We start from the raw sequence: 19,070 nt of genomic DNA, 5'->3' as shown, positions 1-19,070 counted from the left end.
ATGTTTACTAAAGCAAGGAGAATGACTCAGGGGTTTAGTCGGTACAGTGTGAACTCATAGGAAATAAGGGTCAGATATGTGTTAACAGCAGAGGTAATAATAATAAACGCAGTTTACCAAGCGCACGTCAGTCCTCCCCCAGCCCCCCGTTCCCACTGATGTCCTCCCCACGCCTCCGCTCAGGTTCTGTAATTACCATCCTAATAGCCGTGTCTCTCTAGGGTCGATACTGCCGTCAGGAGCGAACTGACCCCCAAACCCTGAGTGTGTTTCCATGGCAACCGAACACACAGCTGACGCAACACCGCTAAAATAACCTGTTTATAAGAGCTGATTTCACTAGGACATGACAGATGACCATCTTCAAACACAAAAGCGACCCCAGGGGCCACAGCAAAGAGAGAGCGAGAGAGTGTACATCAGAATCTCCAATATTTTTGTGCGTGTGTGTGAGTGAGAGAGAGAGAGAGAGAGACCTCTGTGTCTCCGAGTCTCTTGTAATTAACTTCGTAGAGGATAATCATGCCGTTGGGAGCTTTAGGCTCCGCCCACTTCATATGAACCGAAAACTCTGTCACTTCAAATGTGACCGGCCCAATGATGTCATCAGCATGCTCTACAAAACAAACAAACAAAAACAAATCAGAAACATACTTATGTAATCAAAACACCTCCAACACTGGGCTGGGGCTTCTCTGAACTGATGAGCTCCATCCAGTAGGATCCAGAGCATCATCCCTGGTGCTGTTCCACTGCATGTCCCTATTTGACTCTCCTCCACTGGACTTTTGAAGAGGTTCAAACGCTCCTTGGATCAGTGGCCGACGAAAGAATCCAGCGAGAGCTGGATGCTGCAACAAGGAAGGAACAAACTCTACTGATCTGTCTGAATTGATGACGGAGCTGTGTTCAGTCCCAAACAACAATAACAACAACAACCAGTGACCAATCAGAGAGTAGAGTCCAGTAAAGTCCAATAGAGACCAGTAAAGTCCAGTAGAGACCATTAGAGTCCAGTATAAACCAGTAGAGTACTATGCAGTGGAAAAGCACCAGGAGAGATTGCTCCTGCAGTGAAGAGAAACACCCTCCTGATTAACACCCCTCTGTTCAGAAGAAGCCCTGGCTACCCGTGCAAGCTGTTGGCGTTTACCCTCGGGCATGGTGCGGGCGCTGACATAAGCCGCCATGCTGCAGCGGGTCGGGTCAGTGGGGTGGTTGCAGGCATGGATCTCGATCTGGTAGCTGGTGAAGTGCCGCAGGTTGGAGATGACCGTGGACTCTTTGAAGTAAACGAACTGTGTGATCTTATTGGCCTCCGCCTCTTCCTCTGGACTGGGCGTGGCTGAAAAGTTGGGCAGGAGCGGGGGAGTGGTCAGGAGGTCTGACATCGTCCTGTTGGCCACACCCATCGGGGACCTGCGCAGCCGAGGGGGTCTGAGGAAACAGGTAAAGGTCAGTTCACTGTCCACTCAGTGGCCTGGAGTTTAGAATGATATGCAAATGAACACTCTTCTGATTGGATGTGTCATATTAGCCTTATTTCAATTATATTACACACACAGTCTACCCCTGCTAAAGAAATCTATGTACTTACTACTCTGTCACTATCTAGCCCTCTCTTGGTCTCCATCTATCTATCTCTGCCTGTCTGTCTCTCTGTGCTGCAGACTCTAGTGAAACTAAACTCTAAAGTAAAATCTAAAGGCATGTAGTCCCTGTACTGCCACCGGAGGGTGCAGAGGAGCACTATGTAAACTGAGAGTGTGGTTTCCTGGAGAGTCTGATGGTAAACCACCACCTAATGACTACAGCGCCTGGAAACTTCTCCCCTGTCCCTGTACTTAATAAAACCACAGTAGGAAAAGAGCACTCAGACGTTTCTCCGAGGCGTTACAGAGCCGAACGCTCTCAGGAGGAGAAGCTCCTTCACAGAACCTCACATCACACATTCACCGTTTACCACCATGAGTCATGCATTCACTACCTCACAGTACAGTTTTAGGGAGGCATTTATAAGGGAGAACAGGCTGCGGACGTTCGTCAGGTTCATGGCTCCTGTGATAAAGTCCAGAAGCAGTTAAAGACGCTCAGCGTGTCTCATCTAATCAGATCCCTCTGAGTTCACGTGGAAATGTGAAAAAAAAACCTAAAATACTGGATTCAATTTAAAATGATCACTATATAATTCACACATGAATCAATGAGGTATCTCTGAGCTCAAACACTCCTCTGGAAAACAGCAGGGTTAAACATTTTGTGTAAAAATAGAGAAGAGTCTGCACTCATTTATCTAACGCTCCTCTGTTCTTCTGACCTCCAGAACGCAGACTAAACTCAGAGATGCGTGAGACTTTGGAGGACAAAAACATGGGTTCAAGGTCCTGATGGACTCATTACACTACACATCACAACATTAACACACACCCAATATCTATATTAATAAAGTATTATAACAGGTAACAGGGATTTTTTTTTTTCATAAAAGGTCCCCTCTCAGCTATTCTGACAGAGTGTAGTACACTACAGGCAAAGTAGGGGGCAATATAACGCTCTATAATGTTCATATGATCCACACAGTCGTTCTGACAGAGTGTAATACACTACAGGAAGAGTAGGGGGCGATATAATGCTCTATAATGTTCATATGATCCACACAGTCGTTCTGAAAGTGTGTAATACACTATAGGAAGAATAGAGTGTGATATAATGTTCTGTAATGTTCATATGATCTACACAGTCATTCTGACAGAGTACACTACAGGGCGGGTAGGGGCGAAATAATGCTCTGGGTTGTTGGGCCCAGGTGAGCGCACCTGATCCTGAAGACCTCGTTATGGAGGTAATTCTCAAATGTTTTGCGGTACTCCGACTCCTCCGCCTCCTTCTTCAGCTGTTTCTCAGTTTTGGGACAGGCGCAACAGCGCCCTGCCTGGCCTGGTTCTTCTGTCTGGTTCCACTTCTGCTCCTCCCCGCTGTCCACCTGCGTCGGCGCTCGAGACGGCAGCTTCATACCTGAACACAAACAAACAAAAAAACTTCAGACCTCAGCTACGTCCAACCTCCTGAAACATAACATTAACAACACAGAAAAACACACCTGGGGTATTTAATAGCCGTGCAAACAGATGCACTTTGGAAACACCTGTGTATGTGTGAGTGTGTGTGTGTGTGTGTATTTTACCTTTCTGGCAGTAGTCGTACTTGTAGAGCTCACTGGCCTCAGGCTGCTGCTGACAGAACACCAGGTAATGCGTGATGTTCCCGTTCGGGTCGTTGGGAGGTTTCCACTTCAGGATGATCTGAGAGGACGAGTTTGAGGAGGAGATAGGGTCCAGAGGCACAGATGGCTCTGACACACACACACACACACACACACACACACACACACACAGAGAGAGAGAACAAGTAATTACAGCTTAATTTCAAGTGAACCTGAAAACAAAATAAATCCACCACTAAAATGAGTAACCAAGCCAGCATCAGAACATTAACACACAGCTAATAATAGTTCCACAAGGGGTCGCTACCACATTTTGCATCAACGACATGTATCCTTTTGTTTTGGGTTTGGAATTGGGTCGCTGTATTTTTAGCTCTAGGGCTGTATGTGGGCCCTGGATTTCTTTGGTTTTCTTACAAAATCTTTGTACTGGAAAGATAGAAAACACACACACATACACACACACAAAACACTCTGTTGTCCACAAACTCTCCCAGTCAGAAAAAAAAAACACCACGAAGTGCAGCCAGAACCCAAACAAAAAATCCAAACAAGCACAGCGCTTTCATACACTGCCAACCAGCTGCACACACTTCAGCAGGAAACACACACACACACCACCAGGGTGGAAGGGCATGCACCTGCTATCGTCACTAAATTAAAATCTCAGAATAGTCATGTTTTTATTTAAACCCGTCTCCTACAGTTCAGTCAGTTTCAGGGCCTTAATCTGTGCCCGCAACCTGCCCCTGATTCAGGAGGAGTCCAAGCATTAAAAACATCCTCTGGGTCCATTCTGCCTGCTCAAATGACAAGACAGGGCCCCCTGTGGGCAGAGTCCTGTGGGAGGTGTCCTAACAAATATAGAGAAGTTAAGGTTCAAGGATCACACACAAAACTAAAAATATAATGCATTTCATATGAGTTTTACTTCATAACTATCACCTAGAACACCTTTCAAATATCGTCGCTGTCCAGAGAAAACCCTGTAAGTGTGTGTGTGTGTGTGTGTGTGTGTGTAATTAATGCATCATCTGAACACAGCAGCTGTCCTTCACACTGTGTGTAAATCTCATGATGAATGACCAATAGAAATGCTCCAAAATTACAGGTTTGTCTTTGGACAGCGGTGATTTACTGTGTCTCTGTGGGTGCTGGTCTTACTGGTGGCATCGGTGCGGACGTATATGATCTCACTCTTGGCTCCGTGGACCTGGTGCTCGTCGGAGGCAGAGAGCTGGGTCTTGACCATGATGGCGTACTGCGTCCAGGGCTTTAAGGCGAGGATCAGGTACCCCGGCTCCTGCTGCACCTTTCCGTCCGTGGCTCTGAGTGGAGGATCCACATCCGCAATCACCCAGCTGTTCGACCCACAGGCGTCCTGACCATCAAACTCTGTCACGTTCCTGTACGGACTGGACACACAGACTTACACAATTAAAGATACAATCTGTAAGGTTTTCACAAAAATACAGGCAGGAAATATTCATTAAGTCACTATGTCTAAATGAACACTAGCTAAGATTTGTTTTTTTCTGCTCCTGGGGCTCCCTCTAGTGTAATTTACTTTTACAACACTGTACTGCAATCAATGGCGAGGGGAGGAAGTTTGAGTGGTTTCCTACCTTCCTCCTAATGTTACATAGAGAAGTTTCTGCAGTGCTAAGCCCAAAGAGCAATGAGAGGAACTCTATTCTCCCTGTTACAGGTCTGTGGACATCAGAGTGATTTTTAAGCTATAATTTTAAGCTAAAAATATTATGTAGTGTTTCTTTAAATACTAAAGATAATATGCTTATCACTGTCCAAAGAAAACCCCCTTTTTGGATGTGTGATTTACTACAGCATCTGAACACAGCAGCTGTCCTTCAAACTGTATGTAAATCTTATGATGAATGACCAATAAAAGGAACCAGTTTACACCACACCCAGCAGGTCCCCTACAAGTGGGTAGCCATGTTTTAAAAGTGGTGTCAGTAGAGTGGGTGTTACATAACCTGTAGAAGAGTCAGAGGAGAAAGTGACTGACTGCTGCTTTAATAAACTGGACAGAGATCTGTTCTAACAGACACCTCTAGTAGTGACCTACGCCTCTTTGTAGAGCACCATGAAGCCCAGCAGGTCCCTGAAGTCTGGAGGCCAGAACGGCTCCCATTTGATGATGATTTTATCGGAGAGTGTCCGGATCGTGGTGAACTTCAGAACCTGGCGCTCACCTGAGGAACACACACAGACAAAACGGAAACAAACATCAGAACGAAGCAAGGCCCAAAGACTGAGTCAGTGTCAAGTCATGATTCGTACGCGCTGGGGTTGAGGGGCTCAGCTCCTGTTGGGACAGAGGGTTGGTGTGAAGTGTGAGGGCGACATGGCCCTTCAAACAGATTTCTCACAGTCAGGCTCTAAATGGAGGGCTGTGACGCCTTGTGAATCAGCAGCAAGACGCTGCGCAGCACCCAAAGAAACCCACAGGTGTCAGTGTTTCCTCTTTTAAATTCTATGATTCCCTGTGTATTATCTGAATTTAATGTAGTTTCAGTGGATTATGGCCTTTACTTCAGAACAAGCTGAAAACAGAATGAGGAGCAGCTGAGGTCTCAGGAGTTATCTGTAGATTTACAGTTCCACCTTAAATGGTGCAGAAATTACTGTAAACTTTAACGTGGAAGTGGAAGGATCTGCAGAATGAGAATCTGAATTGAGCTCCATATCACAGAAGAGTGAGGAGAGGGGGATAATCTCTGATTGTGGAACTTTTCTGAAGGAGAATGAGGCCCTAAATGCAACTAAAGTCCAGCAGCTCCTCTGATATCACTGCAGACTGTTGCAGAGCTGCTACAGAGCGGCACTAGTCGCCTGGGAATGAAGCGCTGCTCTGTTTTATTTGTGTTCTGATGATGTCTCAGGGTCTTGAAGGGTCATCCTGGTTCGTAGGGGGAGGTTTTAACCACTGCGCCCTGTAACTCGGCCTCAAGGGGGTGAGAGGACACTCAATAACAAGGGGGAGGGGGAACAGTAAAGGAACACTACGTAATATTTTTACCTTACGATTACAGCTTCAAAATCATTGTGATGGTCCACAGAGCAGTAATAAGGAGAGCAGCGCCTCTGTCTGCACTACTCTGAGCTCAGCACTGCAGATACTGCACTATGCATGTTGTAGAGGAGGGTAGGAAACCCCCAATCCTTCCCCCCTCCCCCTTGATATCGGTATAGTGCTATAAAATTTTACCTAGTGTTACTATAACTCCTGATAAATACCTTTCATTTCAGAGTGAGTCTGTACAAACAGGAATAATCCTAGTTAGTATATTTGTGTGTGTGTGTGTGTGTGTGTGTGTGTGTGCGCGTGTGTGTGTGTGTGTATGTGAGTGCGTGTTCCTCACAGGACGCCTGGTCTCCGTTGGTCTTGGACGCAATGTCATTTTTGACCTGTCGCAGCTTGGTGCCCGTGACCTCCTCCATCCTGCGGATCTCAGACATGCAGAGCTTGGAGTTGTGGTGGAAAAAGAGCCTGCCCTGAAGGACGCTCAGCTTGTGCTTGGTCCAGTCCCAGAGCTGCCGCAGGTTCTGGTTATCCAGAGCGTAGAAGGAGTAGTTCCTGGGGGAAAAGAAAAAAACATAAACAGGGCATGAAAGGCATGACATAACCCTGCCCCTCAGTCTTTACCTTTTTACTACAGAGGGTTTATTTCTTTTGATTATATCCCTACACTCTCAAATTAAAAGTACGAAACAGGTTCATCACTGTCGCTAAATCTACAAACAGTGTGATGAATCTTTAAAAGGTACAGCAGTGGTGTTAAAGTCCAGTTGTGTTCCCTAAAGGTTCATTACATTCTCTCTTCCAGAAGGAGAGGGGGATATCTGTAATCATTCATTATACAACTGTGGAGAATAAAAGAACACAATGAAAGTCCTGGAGGTGAAACGGGGTGAAAGACATCAACACAAATTCTTCTACAGTTAATATAGAGTAAAGGTACGTTCCCTAATTAAAGGTATAGTTATGTTCCCTAATTAAAAATACTGTGTGTGTGTGTATATATATATATATATATATATATATATATATATATATATATATATATATACTATGGTGTTTATTTATATTCTGTGAAACACTCAGTTACGGTTTAGAAAATATGTTACGCAGTCTTTTCCAGCATTTGGACAATACACAGTAGGTGTGTGATACGAGGATGTGAGCGCCCCCTGCAGGATCTGACACTGTGGTGATGTCCAGTGACGCTGGCTCTGATTGTATTATGTTTTACTTGGTTTACTTGGGTTTTGATTACTCAGCAGTTCATTGGACCCTGTCACTTCCTCACTCTGATTGACTAAGAGCGTAGGAACTGCCCTCCATGGGTGATAGAGAGAATGTGGAAGTGGGAGCTGAGTTAGAGAGAGAGAGAGAGAGAGAGAGAGAAAGAGGGGTATGGACCAGTCAACCTCTTTTCCACACAGGACCATGACTAGAGCACCCTCAGATACACAGGAGGGGGCACAGCAACTGCGCTGCTCTGTGGCCTTAGGTTTTATTGTTAGTGTGTTACAGTTTTGTTGGTCTCTGACTCTTTAAAATGATTAATATTAAAGTAAAACTAGGATTTAGTATTTTCGCTCTTACCCCACTTCCTGTGTCTCTCCGCGGATCAGAGAGAGTTTGCGGAGGAAAGAGAGAGAGACAAGTGCGTAGGAGCGGCGCACCGTGAGAAACCCCGTTATCTCCTCCAACTGACCCAGGTTTGCCTCCAGCTCCGCCGCGATGTTATCTACAACAACAGTCAGAAAACACACACAATGCTTTAATACATATTTTCCACTCCACCTTAAAAAGAGCATCATTCTTATTCTAAGAGCTTCAGTGCCAGAGTGCAGCTGCTGTGCCATTTAAGGTGGAACAGATACTTTCATTAAGAAGCTTGTGTGCTAGACTGTACCAGCTGTACCACTTAAGGTGAAAATTGAAATTCTATTAAGCTTCAGTTGCTGCATCATTTAAGGTTGGAACGAGAGTTCTGTTACGTAGCCGCCCATGCCAGAGTGCATCTGGCATTGTCTCCGTCTGACTAGCGCCCACCACTGGAGGTAGTCGTGATTAGGGGTTTGTGTGTGAGATTACAGAGTGTGACCGGTGTTCTTACTTCCTCCTCGGATGTTGATGATCAGGCTGCCGTTGAGCACCGTGCAGCCCCTGAGAGCCTGTGCCGCTGTCACCGAGTCCACTGTCTTCAGCCCCATACACACCTTCGGACAGAGTCCAGCACACGGAGTACAGTTTAACCTACACACACACACAAAGTAAACAAATTATATTCCACTTTAAAATCAGTATTCTACATTATTCACAACAGAATATTACTGATGGTGGGCCCCCAGGCAATGAGGTGTGTGTGTGTGTGTATATATATTTGTGTGGTCCAGAAGAAAACTCATTGTGATGGGTTCCTATTTTGGCCTTAAGAAGGATTTGTGGAGGGGGACGGTGGCTGGGAGGATGGGGGGGACACTGGCTGTTATTTCTGCACGATGTCTGGGTCAATGTTTCTGTAGGAAACAAGGAAGCAGTTGTAGATTCTAACCGTCTTAAGATGGAACGTCTGTGTCAATGTTACATAACGACACTGATTTATTAGAGACAGAGAGAGAGAGAGAGAGAGAGAGAGAGAGAGAGAGAGAGAGAGAGAGAGACAGAGAGAGGCAGGCCGTGGTGTGTTTTAAAACAAAACATAGAAACAGACAACACAGCAGCATCTAGCTTGGATGATTTGAGAGTCTGCTGGACGACTACACACACACACACACACACACACACACAGGTACAGTGGTGTGTGTTAAGGATATCTTGATTTAGTTTCTGTTAGCCGGCAGATCCAGAGTTTAGTCATCAGTGTGTTGATTGTTTTTAAAGCTTTTGTTACAAAAAGCTGCTACTAACAAGTCGAGCTGTTCCTCCACCACCTTTCTGCTCATTGGTTTGGTCTGTAATCATGACAACAGCACTTGGTCGGTCTAATGACAATGGCACTCTGATTGGTGGGCATTGTCCAAACACTCAGATGCAGAGAGTCAGGTGAAGTGCTGTACTCACGTAGTGGAGTTAACCGTGGTGTATCCCGATGGGCACTCGGGGATGCATGCCCCCTGGTGGATGACGTACTCATGGCACTCGCCTCCTTTGCCCTGCTTGCCCTGCTGGCACTTGTTATGCAGCGCCTGGCAGAAAGCAAGTCCACGCATCTCCAGCCTTTGAAGGTGTAGAAGCCAGGGGGACACTTCTCCACGCACGCACCCCGGTGGAGGAAGTTCCTGCAGGCCACACATTTACTTGGCGAAGCTGGCTCCTCACAGCCACCAAGACACTGTTCATGGCAGCAGTGGTTGTCCTTGGTGCAGGCGCGGTGTTTACAGGAGGATGGGCACACTGTGGAACAAGAGAGGAGAAAAAGAACGAGGGATTAGACAGAGAGAGAGAGAGAGAGAGAGAGAGAGAGAGAGAGGAGGGGGTTCTCATACTCTAAGGGAACTCAGCTGATTTAAGGTGGACAACATCCAAATTAAAGGTGTGATTCACACTTTTAATCCAAAAAACACTGTTTATAAAACTCAGGATATTTCCTTAGCATTTGTAAATCTCTGATCAGTTTGTGCTGGAAAAAGCTCTGTTTGTGCCCTTGCTTTGTAAATGGGAAACAAACTAAGCCTACACACACATCTCTCTCTATACTCTCTTCCTCTCTCTCTCCTCACATCTTCTCTATATCCATCCACATACACTTTCTCTACAAACTCTCTCTCTCTCTCTCTCTCTGCTCAAGATCTTGAATCGTGTCCCTGACATTTCGAGGGAAACTCCTGAAGGTTTATATATTTCCTCAACCACCCCCACAAAACATTGTGTAAGAAACTGTGGAGGGTTATTTACATTTCTACTAAACAGAGAAAAGTTTCAGTGACCTTCATTTAGCAAACTCCCCCAACACACACACACACACACACACACACACACACAGGCATGTCTCTGAGAGCATAGGTTAAAAATAAAAAAAGAGAGAGAGCGAGCAGAGGACAGTGTTGGGAAGGGGCCAAAGGGCAGCCAATCAGCAGCGGCCCCCTGCTCTAAGCAACTACTCCCCCAGTCACCACATTATAAACACGCTCAGAGGACACTAACCTCTGTTCATCAGACTCAACACGCTCGGAGGAGAACACTAACCTCTGTTCATCACCCTCAACACGCTCGGAGGAGAACACTAACCTCTGTTCATCACCCTCAACACGCTCGGAGGAGAACACTAACCTCTGTTCATCACCCTCAACACGCTCGGAGGAGAACACTAACCTCTGTTCATCACCCTCAACACGCTCGGAGGAGAACACTAACCTCTGTTCATCACCCTCAACACGCTCGGAGGAGAACACTAACCTCTGTTCATCACCCTCAACACGCTCGGAGGAGAACACTAACCTCTGTTCATCACCCTCAACACGCTCGGAGGAGAACACTAACCTCTGTTCATCAGCTCAACACGCTCGGAGGAGAACATTAACCTCTGTTTATCAGCTCAACACGCTCGGAGGAAAACACTAACCTCTGTTCATCAGCTCAACACGCTCGGAGGAAAACACTAACCTCTGTTTATCAGTTCAACACGCTCGGAGGAAAACACTAACCTCTGTTCATCAGCTCAACACGCTCGGAAGAGAACATTGACATCTGTTCATCAGACTCAACACACTCAGAGGAGAACACTAACCTGTTTAACAGCTCAACACGCTCGGAGTGGGGTCACAGTAATGAACTCACTCTGTAAATGTCACTGTTTAAAGAGCATCTTGCTGTTGTCATTAAAAGCATTATAATAAATTATACATTTAATATACAGCACCTTTCAAGATACTCAAGACCACTTTAAATACATAACACTATGGATAACAGGACTATATCTAGGCCCCTGCCACAAACTTAAAACGAAAACACAATATACCCCTCCCCCCCGAGATCTAAGGAGCAGTGGAACAGTCAGAGTCAGACTCCAGATCCAACCTAAGAGAGAAATCTATGCCGTGATCCAGCTGCAGCCAAAATATCCACCCTCAGCACAGAGCTGTGGATTGGCTGAGAGAGGAACACTCAGAGAGAGAGAAAGAAAGAGAGAGAAACTGAAAGAAGTGACAGAAAGAAAAGAAGGACAGAACAGAAAAAGACTTTTGTCATTTTCTTTCTAATTACAATAGATGAATTAATGAGCAAAGATAAAACAGAGAGAAAGAGGGGGAAAAAGGAGAGAGAGGGAGGGGGACAGAAAGAGAGAGGGAAGAGAGAGAGAGAGAGAGGAGAGAGAGAGAGAGAGAGCGAGAGAGAGAGAGTTGGTTCATACAGAACAGTATGATGTCGACTTTCAGCAATGTTAACATGCTGAGCACAAACGGACCCCAACTCACACATTAACCACAAAACACACACACTTCATAAACTATGCTATTTTATTGTTAACATGAAAATGCTATTGTGCTGAAGATCACTCTTTTCAGAGAAATTCGTCACTCTACGCCACACAGCGCAGACTTCCAGCATCAACTCTCCACCTTTAAAATCTCCAGCTGCAGCAGAGATCACATTTGTTTTTATCCGACACAGCTCACAACAGCAGCTTGTAAAATTACGTGGTGGTCTTTCGAAGAGGTTCAAACGCTCCTTGGATCAGTGGCCGACAAAAGAATCCAGCGAGAGCTGGACGCTGCAACAAGGAAGGAATAAACTCTATTGATCTGTCTGAACAGATGACGGAGCTGTGTTCAGTCCCAAACAACAACAACACGCCAATCACCATGAGTAAACACCGCTTAACTGCTTAATGTTGTGGTGCTATGGCCCCCTACTGGACTGGTGTGGTAATGCAGGTATTCATCTGGACGGGGAGATTTCCAAAGGCAGAGAGTGGAAAATCTCAGTTTTAAACATAAACAGAGCCGTGTGGACGGGGCCTCAGGCCACATGTTTGGGGAATTAAGGTCTTCATGTGATGTATGAAAAGGTAAATAACATTACAGAGGTCACCGGTGTGTGTGTGTGTGTGAGATCACACTACACTGACGACCAGGCAGTGAAATCTCCACCCGAGACACTCCACAGAGCTCATATTCCGGCTCCTGGTTTTGTTGCGTGTTCCTTCAGTGTTCCCCGCGGAGCCAGAGGAATGGCGGCTCATTAGCTTTAATTATCCGTAGCTTAGTGGCTCACTAATGAGATTAGGCTGGACGTTAGTGTGTGAGTGAGAACATTCTGAGGCCCTCGTTGTTCCCCTGCCAGATGCAGAGCACAGAGAGAATGCTCAGGTATCTAACACTATTATAAAGCGCAGTGTGCTGGACTTCCATGACCTTCAGAACATCCAGCGTGAGTTCTCTCTGAGACTTTAAAGAACTGTATCATGCACAGTACAACATCCTTACAGTGTCGGAGGAGGTTGACAAAGCCAAAGTTGCAGACCTTAAAGAGACAGTCCTTCAGCTTTAAAGAGTGTGACTGTCCAGTAAGGATGAGAAGAAACTGAGACTGAGCTGAGACAGAGTTAAGACAGAGATGAGATGGAGCAGCAGTCTTTCATTATTCAGCCAAATCAGACAGAGCTTAGACAAAGTTCAGATACAGCTGAGAAATAGCAATAAACATTTTGATTATCAAGCAAAGATGAGATGGAATTGAGACAGACCTGAGAGGAAGCTGAGACAGATCTAAAACAGAGTGGAGAAAAAGATGAGACAGAGCTGAGACAGATCTAAAAGAGAGTGAAGATAAAGCTGAGACGGAGCAGTAAACAGAGTAAAAACAGGAGCAGGACACTGCGCTAATCACTGGAAAGTTTTCTCCTTCTCTCTCGCTCTATTGTTAAAGTGCTGAAATAACGGTGTTCTGCTGTTCTGTGTATCTTAGGGAGATCTCCGGAGATTTAGACACACGTCCCGACTGCTTCAGAGAAAAACACTCGCGTCCTCCACGTTCAATTTGTTTACTCTATTCTTCGGCCAGCGTCCAGCTTCCTGCCAGGGGTCCGTTCCTGAGGGTCCTCTCGAAAAGCCAGCCACAATCGGCGGAAACAATTGGGACAAGGGTTGTGTGAACTTTTTCGGCTCTTATTGTCTCACACTGAGAACCAAGAGGCGCCACAGCTTCCTCCGAAACAGAGCACCACAGAAACAAGAGATTATTATAAACTATTAAAACTATTAAAAAATGTAAACAAACAAATACAAAAAACATACAGAAATATGTCTAAAATCATCAAAGTTTATGAATTCAGTTTAACGTTTAATAATTAAGTGCTTTAACTCATCTGACTTTACAGAGCAGTCATTACAAATTATTTTCCCAATTAATATTGTTATTACTGTTTTATTATTTTTTTTAAACAATATATATTATTTATTGTCATTATTTTATAATTAACCTTACTACTATTCATAAGCATTATTATTTTTACATTATTATTAATTAATCTTTTGCTTTTCCGTGTTCTTAACTTCATGTGTTTAAAGGAGGTTAGTTGTGTTTTTATTATTTTATCTCTGAATATATTTATCTTTAGATTTATTTACAGTGAAGAACCTCTGAGATCTCACGTTTTCCCACACTGAGAAACAATAGCCTCTTGGAGGGTGCTGAGAGATTAATGATCTTCCCCCTGACCCCCGGCGTCCAAGTGGAGTGTGAAAGTGTGGAGATGCCTTTAAAATTGTAATTGAAGCAGGAAGACGCCTGACGTCAGGCTCCGGACACAGTAGAGAACATAAAAATAACCTCGTCCTTTAATGCGCTTCCTCCTGGGCATCCAGCCCAATGGCAGCACAGGTTTCACTAGTCCCCGGGAGTCCGGCATCGGTAACCCTCACTGCTAGCTCCACTCCCTCCAGTCTCACCACGATTCACAGGGGCCAGCTTCACTACGGCTTTACTAATGTCACCACAGTTCAATACGCTCAGAGGAGAACACTAACCTCTGTTCATCATACTCAACACGCTCGGAGGAGAACACAATCTGCTGACTCTAACAGAATATTATATAACTGACTATAACAGAATATTTCCCAGGTTATGGAGCTAATGTTTCCCACGGTAAAAGATGTTGTGATGTCATCAGCTTCTCCTCTTGCCCCGGCTTTTAGGGACTGGGTTTGTGGGGACGGGGGGCATGGGATTATGTGCGTCAGCTGTGGGCTTTGAAAGAGGCCTGACCAGTTTAAGGTGAAGGACTGAGGAAGGAAAAATGCTAAAGCTTCGTAAAACTCTTTCAGACATGAAGCTCAGCCTCCTGCACTGTGACAGCACGCAAATCTGCGCAAGAGTGCAAGGCACCACTCGCTCTCACTCACCCTCCTCTATGGACACAGCTGTGGTTCACTTGGCCACCCTCACTAACCTCTCTCTCACTCTCTATGTCTCTCCCACATTTCCTGTCTCTCTCTTTTTGTTCTCTCTCTCCCTCCCTCTTTCCTTCTCTCTTTTACAAACTTTCCCTCCATACTCCCCATTTTTCTGTATTCTTTCTCTCTCTCAAGTTTTTTTGCTCTTGTTTTTGTCTTTCCTCTCCCTATCCCTCTCTTTCCCATTTACTTCTTTCTTCCTCTCTCTCTCTTTCCAACATACTCCTCTTTTTTAAATATAATACAAAGACAGCAGTAAATTGTGGAAAAACCCCAGCAGTAACACATTAAATCCTTTCTTAGCAACCGCCTGTGATGTAATATCCATCTAGTGACAGCATGGCAACCACCTGAAAACAATGGAAACAGTTGCCTAGCAACCACCTGGAATACCACTGCTACCAAACACAATGATAACAGCCTAGCCTCAAACAACCAACTAGCAACCACCTGGGATACCATAGCAACCACTTAGCCACACCCTATAGCTACACATTCTGGCGCCTTTGCTTCTTAATCGGTTTAGATCCAGTGCAGCAGCAAATTAATCAATATCTCAGCATTTTAACGGGATTAATCCTGATGCTTTGTTGTTTTCTTAAAAACCTTCTGCAGCTCTGTTCATCATCTAGAGACATCTAACATTTGTTTTCTAGTTTATTTGTAAAGTAGCATAGAGAAATATAAAGAAATACAGCCACAGCATTATTCCTAGTCCACACTGTGCCTCTGTGAAAGACAGAGTGAGGATTAAGGTCCATCTCCAGATTAAATCCTCAGGGATTACAGCTGCAATGTAAAATCATCAATCTGAGAGGATCTGTGTTTACCAATAATCACAGCTGGAAAATCAATCACCGCCATCAAGAGCAAGGGTCTGAATCCAAACACACACCTGTGAAACACACAGCATAACTGGGTTTAACCTGACAGACTCAGCTAATGGTGGGTCCAGAGCCTACTCAGAATCACTGAACGCATGGCAGGAACACACCCTGGAGGGGGCGCCAGTCCTTCCCAGGGTGACACACACTCACACCTACGGACACTTTTGAGTCACCAATCCACCTACCAACATGTGTTTTTGGAGCGTAGGAGGAAATTGGAGCACAGGGAGGAAACCCACGTGGACATGGGGAGAACACACCAAACTCCTCACTGACAGTCACCCGGAGCGAGCAAGACCCTGGAGCTGTGACAGAGACACTACCTTGATATTATTTATTGACATGTAAATGTGCCGAAAGATTTCAATATGAAAACGATTAATCGTTCAGCTCTGGTCTTGTGGGATGTGGTCAACTGATACACATCCACACACACGTTAATAAAAGTTTTTAACTGTTCTTAAATAAATAAATGTTCTTTATGGTGGACTTCAGCAAGAGCTGAGTTTAACTTCAAATAACTTTAATTTTTGTGTCTGAGCTGGAAATGTTTTCTGGGGAATGATGCAATACCCCCCCACCCCTGACAGCATGTGTGTTTGCATAAGAGTGTGTGTGCTCTTGGAGTCTGAGACACACACAAGTCCTCTGTGTACGTTTTTTTTTTTAAACTTTTTACAATACTTTATTCTGCAAATAGGAGCCAACTCATGTCTCACTGGATCAGAACTTAACAGTGACAAATCTGGCATGTGTGACCATGCAGAACTCACACATACACACACACGGAAGTGCTCTTTGAACCACACGCAGTTTCCTGAGCAGAGCAAGTCAATTTCATTTAAAAGTTTATTTAATTTAAAAATAAAACATATAATTTTGTTATTTTAGAGAGAGTCGAAAAGTGTGAAGTGATTTAGTGTTATTTTATTTTTTATTTTTAAAACTGAACTGAACTTTACTCACATTCCTGTGCATTTATTTTCTGTTTTTTTTTTGTTTTTTTTGCATTTAAAGAGACTTTGCCCATCCTGAAAAGCACCAAATAAACAATTTATTATTACTATTATTATTATAAATGAATATATATATATATATATATATATATATATATATATATATATATATATATATATATCAATACTATTATTATTACTACAAGGCAATTACACTGTGTCCAGCTGCAAACACTGAAAATGTGCTAAAATGGCACATTAATTCATTAAAGACTGGACTCTCAGAGCATGCTGTGTTTAAGACATTAATAATTGAGCAGGAAAGAAGCTCACTTTCTGAAAACTACGGTGTAAGAGCAAAAACCTCATACAAACCAAGAAAAACACGCACACACACAAAACAAAGCATTCCAACATTAACCCATAATGATCCTTACTAAACACCAGCTCACTGCTGATTGGCTTAGGTGCATGTCAGAGGGGATGAAGATTTCACTCCTAAAGAGACTGAGCGTCAGAATCGACTCCTGCTCAGCACTGCAGAAACTGTAACTTTTGGGAGAGGGTAGGAAACCACCTCCATTCCATCCACCTCCCCCTTTAATTTCAGTGCTGTAAAAGTGAAGTAGGCCTACACTCTACACCTGTAAGGAGAGCCTAGGAGCAAAAATACCAAATCTTACTTTGTATTGTTCCTTTAATAGAAGTGAAAACGGTACTCACTCCTCTGGCAGTGTTTCTGGGTCCAGCAGCGCTCACTGAAGTGCCCGTTGATGGTGGTCTGGGGGCAGGTGGTCTTGCCCTTTGCCATCCCGGGACACACGTCCCCGCACTCACCGTCGTTCTTGTTGGCCACGATGTAGTTGTCCTCCACAGAATCGAGGATCTTGGACCAGTCGAGAGTGGAGAGGTAGCAGAGGTCCGGGTTCTTCTCCACCCTCACAGATCCTCGGGTGATGTTCATGAGGCTGTGGAGACCCATCTCCTTCAGCTGAAGCATCTCGAACAGAACCAAGGCGTAGTTGAAGAACAGGTTGTTGCCGCGGATCACTGTGAGGTTGGGGAACAGGTCCGAGAGGCTCTCCAGGCCGTAGACCCGGAACAGGAGCAGGTAGTCCGTCACCACCGTCAGCCTCGGGAAGCTCAGCCCTCGGAAGTCCTCCGGCTTTGTGGCGAACATCAGCAAGATCTTAAGGTGGCCCTCGATTACGGTGCAGTTCTCCAGAGAGCGCAGGTTCGTCACATTGTTCCTGATGTCTTTACTCGAGCAAACTGTGGGGAAAACAAGACAGGGGTTTACTGCACAGAAACAAACCCAAACGCGGCTCCGTACACCAACCCGACACTCACCCATGATCAGAATGAAGCGCTTACAGAAGATGCATGCATGAATGTATTTCTGCTCACCTCCACCATCCACTAACAGTCCATCTCCATCATCTTCACCCAGCAAGGGTTCTACATTGCAGCCCAATACAACTTTAACTACATAACTACATACACACACACAAGCATGTGTCAGTGTGTGTGTACATTTTCTGCTGGAGAATTATTTTTAGCATCACATTCCTGATTGAGAAACTAATACACACACACACACACACACACAAACACACTTAATATACACCAGAGCAGCAGGCCGAGAGAGTATGGAGTGGAGTGTGTGTGAGGAATCTGAGCTCGGGAGTGGTGTGTGTGTGTGTGTGTGATGTCCTGGTTGACTTCGTGAGGTCATTCACTTTTTTTCCAGCAGCAAACCCACACTGAAACACAGCCTGTCCCGAGCAAAACCAGTGAACTCATAGTGTGTCAGTTAAAGAGCCTACATCAGAGAAAACTACGGATTCTACTTTAAACAGCTGCCTACAGAGTCACTGCCTACTTAAGGAACTCAGTGGGGTTAGGGACAAAGGTTACAACAGCTCAAGTTTTAATATTATTATTCATATTTTTCATATTTCAATTTATTAAGCATTGTTCTTGTCATTAGAATGATCAAAACACATTTACATTTACTTACACCATATATTATGAGGTACTGAATAGGTTACACCACTCTGATTTGTTTATAACACAGTTATAAAGTCGTACGAACACAGGATTATAAAAGGCTGCTACCCCTAATCTGTAATCAGTTATTAGAACTTTATTTAAACACCATATCACACCCTAACATTGCTCTGCGGAACACAATCTAAGGTGTTAAAGCACCTGAGTTTTAATTTCAGAAAGTGACCGTACAGCTTCTCATTATGGGTTTATTGCATTGTAAAGAATTAAGCATGCGACTGTAATAGTGTAAAAGCAGTGACACAAGCTTATGCCACGTATGAGGAGGTACCATGTGTGTCACACACCAGAGATGTGTAAATGACACAGGGCTGACAGCACCTGACGGCACAACGTTTTTCGTCGATACAGGAAAAGCTTGGCTCTTGTTTCAAAATAAAAATTAGGGAATTACAAAGTGTCTCTGTGTAAAATACTCGAGAACAATGCAGTCAGACGGGAGACGACACACTCCCCGTCCTGCAGTTACTCAGACACTTTAAACCTGAACGTCACGGTCACTGT

The 19,070-nt window shown here is 44.6% G+C and overlaps 1 protein-coding gene across 1 annotated transcript in view; it reads right to left on the bottom strand.

Moving 5' to 3' along the window:
- insra (insulin receptor a) overlaps window positions 1-19,070 on the bottom strand; it is a 34,744-nt gene that overhangs the window by 8,874 nt on the left and 6,800 nt on the right. The window contains 12 exon segments of the mRNA XM_066682053.1: window positions 477-616; window positions 1,154-1,437; window positions 2,817-3,015; window positions 3,185-3,352; window positions 4,388-4,638; window positions 5,313-5,439; window positions 6,610-6,824; window positions 7,857-8,001; window positions 8,374-8,513; window positions 9,321-9,459; window positions 9,462-9,653; window positions 17,220-17,768. Of these exon segments, the coding sequence (XP_066538150.1) occupies window positions 477-616; window positions 1,154-1,437; window positions 2,817-3,015; window positions 3,185-3,352; window positions 4,388-4,638; window positions 5,313-5,439; window positions 6,610-6,824; window positions 7,857-8,001; window positions 8,374-8,513; window positions 9,321-9,459; window positions 9,462-9,653; window positions 17,220-17,768 (2,549 nt within the window).

This window comes from Hoplias malabaricus, chromosome 9 (genome assembly GCF_029633855.1).
Source record: "Hoplias malabaricus isolate fHopMal1 chromosome 9, fHopMal1.hap1, whole genome shotgun sequence".
In the NCBI taxonomy this organism is placed as follows: domain Eukaryota; kingdom Metazoa; phylum Chordata; class Actinopteri; order Characiformes; family Erythrinidae; genus Hoplias; species Hoplias malabaricus.
Note: the sequence above shows the minus strand (reverse complement) of the source record. Positions and strands in the feature narration are given on the sequence as shown.